This window comes from Gekko japonicus, unplaced genomic scaffold (assembly GCF_001447785.1).
Source record: "Gekko japonicus isolate JY-2015 unplaced genomic scaffold, Gekko_japonicus_V1.1 scaffold36, whole genome shotgun sequence".
In the NCBI taxonomy this organism is placed as follows: Eukaryota; Metazoa; Chordata; class Lepidosauria; order Squamata; family Gekkonidae; genus Gekko; species Gekko japonicus.
Window position 1 is genome coordinate 655,327 of NW_015164182.1, and position 5,770 is coordinate 661,096.

A 5,770-nucleotide genomic window follows, 5' to 3' on the forward strand; every position below is an offset into this window, starting at 1 on the left:
CTTGGCTGGAGATTTAGCCAAAATGGCTGCACTCTGCAGTGAATTTGCTTGGAGTATGTTAAGTTTGGGAAGACTGGCCTATCTTACAGGGCTATCTGAAGAAATGAGCAATGACTCACAAAAGCTCATACCCTGCCACAAATTTTGTTAATCTTTAAGGTGCTACTGGACTCTTTTCTACTGCTCACAGGGCTATTAGAACAAAGTCAGGTTAGAGAGGCTGAGGGTTTTGAGATAAAAGAGCTTAAAGTGATCAGTACAACCTGACTAGCTTAATATTGAAGTCTCTACAATTCCCTTGCCATAGTCACTTTCAGCCTAACCTACCTCACAGGGTTGTTGTTCAGATAAAATGGAGAGGAGAATTATGTAAACTGCCTTGGATCCCCCACTGGAAAAAGGTGGGGTATAAATTAAATAAACCCTCCGTATTGTGAAACTGCAGTGGTACGTGCATTCCTTCCAAGTGCAATTCCCTGCTAGTCACAATACATGAAACACAAGGGCTTAACTCTGGAACACACAAAGCTAGGGACAGAGGGGGCCCTGAGCAGATGCATAATGTTCCTCTAATCTGCCAGGCCTAATTAGGCATTGGGGGAAGCATTGATTAAGCTCGTTTTTAAGACAACACGTTGCCCACCTAACCAGTGGAATAAGGAACTCACCTGCAAAGGATGAAAAGATCCAAGTCTAACCGATAGGGGGCAGGGGGAGTCACCATTTATTCCTTTCAAATGTTACAATAAGACCCATACAACTTTTATTTAGGAGTTAGAAAAATGCAGATCAGAAGTTGGGTCATTAAAAAATTATTTACAAAGACAAGGAAACAAAACAAAAAAACATCCCACATCGTATAGCTGGTAATCTCCCAACCCCACCCCTTCTCCCATTGCCCCTCCAAGTCCCCCCTCCCAAACCCCAAAGAAGTTCTCCCTCTGAAGAGAAATTAAACACAGTGGACTTACACGTTTTTATGGTTTTAAGCCAATAGCAAGACATTATAAAAAACTAACCAGATTAGCTTTTAAACTGTTGGTTTCTATAAAAAGCACAAAATACTTTTAAAGGAATTGAGAACCAGGAATGTAAACTGAGAAAGATTAAAAGAGAAATATCCATTTGTTTTTGAAGAACAGTGGTTGCTGGCTTATTGGACTTTTTTGGGGGGGGGAGCTGCTCTGAGGATTAGTAGAAACAGAAGATCCAAGAGACCAGAACTCGGTGTTAATATCTGGATTCTCATTAAACTGAGTAAGTTCCAGTTACGTCCAGGAAGTCTTCCTCCGTACAGTCTTAAGATTTAAGGAAGCTCACTCCGAGTGGCAACAGCGGCTGTGCAGAGTACCAAAAGTATCCCAGTGGCATTTTTCTTTTTTGCTTTACAGTGTCTGACAAGGAATGGGGAAAAGGGGAAAAAAGGAAAACCAGGGGGGTGGGGGTGAAAAAGCTTGTCAGTTCTATGCTGAACGTAGGGAAAGATGTGTGTGGTGTGTATGGTGTTTTGTGAACAAGGCAGCAATTCCATGGGGTCACTGGAATGAGAAGGATGGCACGAAAAAGTTTGTTTTTGTTTTTAAGTTAGGTGCACAACAAGGTGGCTCTATTCTTCCTTGGCCTCAGGAAGCCCAGGCGCAGGACTGGACTCGGCCTCCCCTGGTTTCAAGGTCTCCTCCGGCTTCCTGTCCTCCTGATCCTCCCCAGGTTGCTGTTTTTCTTCCTTGGGCCCTTGCCCAGTACTACCCTCCTCCCTTGGGGCCTCTGCTTCCTGTTGAGCCTCGGCAGCAGGGGCGGCTTCGACTGGGGCCACAGCCTTCTCCTCGGGGGCTGCTTCTTTGGTTGTGCCGGCTGCCTCCGTCTCTTCAGCAGCACAGGCTGTGTTCTCCTCCCCCTTCGTCTCTGACTTCCCTTGCTCTTCACCGGGAGAGGAGACGGCTGAAGCGTCGCTGGTCTCCTTCTTGGTCTTCCGGAAAGAGATGCTGCTCAGCTTGAAGGACTTCTTAAAAGAGAACTTCTTCTTCTTCTTGGGGGTCTCTTTGGTAGCCCCAGAGGCAGGGGCTGCTGCCTCTGGCTTGGCATCTGCCCCTTCGGCCACTGGTGCCGGCTCAATGGCATCCCCACTGCCCAACTCCACCTTGGGCTCCTCCTTAACTGGTTCGGCAGACCCATTGCCATTGAGGGGGGCAGCTTCTCCATCAGCTTTGGGCGAAACATCTCCATTTACTTTCACATGGCCATTCTCCTGAGGAAAGAGAGCAGAAGATTTGTTAGTTCCCAGGTTACAGCTCTCCTTATGCACAAGGTACCAACCAGCTCAAAAATCATGCCAACTTCACCAAGGGTGGCTCTGCTACCAGGTACCAATTGGCTGTTCCACCCTCCTGCAAGCACCCTAAATCAGGCATTTCACCACCAGTTGAGCTTAGGTCATACTGCAAAGTTGTGTATGTGTGGAGTCATTCCCATCTTTTGCAGAAGAGAGCCACTCCTATGTCCCAGACACAAATGCCACAACACCAGTCAAATCAACCCTTCAGCACAAGCACACTGGCAGATGAAGGTGGGGGAATTAGGACCCTGGCGGTGCCAAAAGCACTGCTACCCTTCCACCATCTTGGCTCAGGCCCCCAAACGAATAGTAGAGGCAGCAATCTTACGCCTATGTAGGTAAGAAACCCTGCTTAAGACGCGGGTGCTGGTTCAAACCGAATTGTTAGCAGACTGAGGAGGCAAGAGAGGCGGCGCACTGGGACTTGCTCCCGCCAGCATGGACTAGCCACGTCCCACAACTCCAACTTTGCAGACCTTTTCTCTTTGCACCCCCCCCCCCCCTTTTCAGGACATTCTCCGCGCCCTCCGTCAAAGGCGGGAAAAAAGGCAGCCGGACACCACCCGTCCTGCACCGCCAGCAGGTGGCGCCCGCAGTCCGTCGAGCGCCTTCAACGTTTTTAAAAGGGCGGGGAGAGGCTCGGGCGACAATGGGCGGCGGAATTAGCCAGAGAGGCGAAGACAGGAAGGCTCCGGACCCGCGATTCTTGCTGGAAAAGGCTCGCCGCGGGCCTTCCCGGTTGCTTTCCCCACCTGAGAGCAAAGCCCCCTCACCGCATTTGACGCAATGCCCCCCCCACCCCCTGCAAGCACCCGCCAGCAGCACGGAGCGCAGGCTCTCGCAAAGCAGTCTGCGCCCCGCTCCTGGAACCAGTCTACTCAGTCTACTCTACTCGCGAGGGGAGCAAAACGAAAAGGAGAGAGAGGAAACGACAGCCATCACCCTCCCCCCATACTGCACGTGCGAAGCGAAGCACCACTAAGCGGTGTGTTCCCCCACCCCCCCCGCCGGTCAGTCGATCCAAACACAGCCAAGACCATCTCGACCGCTACATCGAGGGGACTGCCACGGCGCTCCCGCCTCCCCACCCAGCCGGGATCCTTCCTTTGTTTCCTGTGCTATCGGCTCTGCAACAGCCTGCGGGAAGTGGGGGGGGGGATTCTCTCGCCCGAGAGTTGCGCCGAACAAAGGCGGACCTCGCGGCCGTCTCGGCCAGACTCCGCAACCCCCCGCGGGGGGAGCGCCAGAGGCACGCCAGCCCGTAGGACGCACAATGCCAGCAGGGGCGAGTAAAAGGGGCCAATATCACCAGCGCATGGCCGTGCGTTCAACGGGCGTCGAGGCAAACCCAGAACCCCAACCCGGAGCCGCCCTTCGAAGGGAGGAAAGGAATCGGTATCTCTCTCTCTCCCCCCGCCCCCCCCGCAAAGCGAGACAATGGCTCCGCCGAGTGGCGCCCAGCCGCGCCCCGGGGAAGAAAGCCCCACCTGGCCGTTGGTTTTGGAGGGCGAGGCGGCGCCGGCGGCCGCCTCGGCGGGATGCTGCTGGCCCATCACGTCCCCCTTGGCCGCCTTCGAGCTGTGGCTGCCCATGATACGGGCGAGGCAGGGCTTGCTTGCGCGCCGAGGCGTCCGAGCCGGGCTTGGTTGGCCGTCGGAGGGACTGAGCCGCCCCCCTTAGCTGCGAGCGAGACAAATCCGAGCGGTGCTGGGGGGCAGAGCGGAGGCCCCCAAAGGGAGCGAGGATCAGGTCCGGCACCCTTCAATTCCGCAACGCCCGCGGGGCAAAAAGCACCCTCCGTGACTGCGCTGCGACGGCTGCACTGCCTGGGCTGCGCCAAACCGCTCGCTAATAAGGGCGCAAAGGCGGGCTGGGCGGAGTCAGGCGCTGCGAGGACCGCCCCCTGGGCGGCGCAGCCGGGGGTGGGATCTCCCCCCTCCCTGAATTTTCGCCGAAGCGGGCCGCTGGAAAGGTTCGGGGACGCAGGGGGAGACTGGTCGTCGCAGGTGGGTGGGGGTGGGGCTTGAACCCCAAGCGATAACGGTATATTGTTCCTGAGCATACGCAGAGTGTGTGTCGCCTCACTGTTGCCGGGGTTCCCGATCCCGCGGAATGCAGGTGTTTCCTCGCGTGTAATATGAGCCTTCGCGTGCTTATGGGGACGTAAATCGCGCCAATATCAAAGTCTCTTGCTTAGTGTTCCTTCCTAAATTCGCCAATATCCTTCCTAAAATCGCACCAATATCAAAGTCTCTTGCTTAGTGTTCCTTCCTAAATTGCCTGGCCAGTCTGGGCTAGGAGCCTGTCTGAGACTACACGTGCTAAAATTTTAAAATCAACAAATCAGCGTCATCTGTAGAAGTGTCCGGCGGGGGGGGGGGGGGGGGGAAACAGAGCAAGAGCAGGTAAGTTTTCATTGATGGATGGAAGGGATCAAAAAAGCCAAGGTTCCCAGGCAGCATCTGTTTAACAGAAGTTACCGAGGGTTTTGGGGGGGAGCACCCCCCCCAAGTACCCTGGCCTTGATGGCTTTAAGCTAGCCTGATCATATCAGATTTTGGAAGCCAAGCAAGGTCAGCCCTGGTTAGTACTTGGATGGGAGACCTCCAAGGAAGTCCAGGGTCGCTAATGCAGAGGAAGGCAATGGAAAACTGCCTCAGCTTGCCATGGGAACCCAGTGGGGGGTCATCATAGGTTGGTTGCAACTTAACAGCACTTTTCACCACCATTCCAAAGGTGGCTCAAAGGAAAAATCACTCAGGTTCCCCATGGAGTATAATCCTCACAAGTCGTCAAACCCCTCCTGGTACTGACCCATAGGGTGCGTTCAGACGGGGGCTTTCTGCCGGCATAAACACGATCAGACTTACCTTCATTTTGCGGATCCCTCCGGTGTACGCTCGCTCACACGCTGCGGGCGTCGGTGAGTTTAAAAAAAAAAAAAACACAGTTTGAGCATGCGCATAGGCAGCCATTCACAGAATGGCGATCTTTGCGCATGCTCAACCCCCCCCATTACATTTAAACTTTAAAGGTAAGGGCTTACCTTTAAAGTTTAAAGCCCAACCTGGCCTCCCTTAAGTCCCGGACTCCTCTGGGAAGTTAAACTAAGGGCTCTTTTTTTTTTTTAAACAAATGCTCAGGGCGAAGCTTCGCCCGAGCGCATATCGCCTAATTTAAAAAAAAAAGGGCGGGGGAAAGCCGGAAGCCTCAGGCTTCCGACGGAAATGGCTGTGGAACGGTGGAGACCGATCAGACGCAGGGGTACACCATTTACAACCGTTGCACTCAGTATACCACCACTTGGGACCTGGTGGCAGAGTGCAACGGTGTAAAGGGCTTTACACCGGTTAGGGACAGGAGGCAGATGTGCCCCGTCTGAACGCCGGTGAGTACAACAGTTGGAACCGGCACCCTAACCGATATAAAGCCCCCGTC

At 53.8% G+C, this 5,770-nt stretch overlaps 1 protein-coding gene across 1 annotated transcript; it reads right to left on the bottom strand.

The window, feature by feature from the left end:
* Positions 1-708: 708 nt before the first annotated feature.
* MARCKSL1 (MARCKS-like 1) lies at positions 709-4,162 on the bottom strand. The gene is made up of 2 exons (XM_015408085.1): positions 3,820-4,162; positions 709-2,245 (listed from the first exon to the last, which is right to left on the bottom strand). The coding sequence occupies exons 1-2, from the start codon at positions 3,922-3,924 to the stop codon at positions 1,607-1,609; spliced, it is 744 nt and encodes a 247-aa protein (XP_015263571.1). The 5' UTR covers positions 3,925-4,162; the 3' UTR covers positions 709-1,606.
* Positions 4,163-5,770: the final 1,608 nt, after the last annotated feature.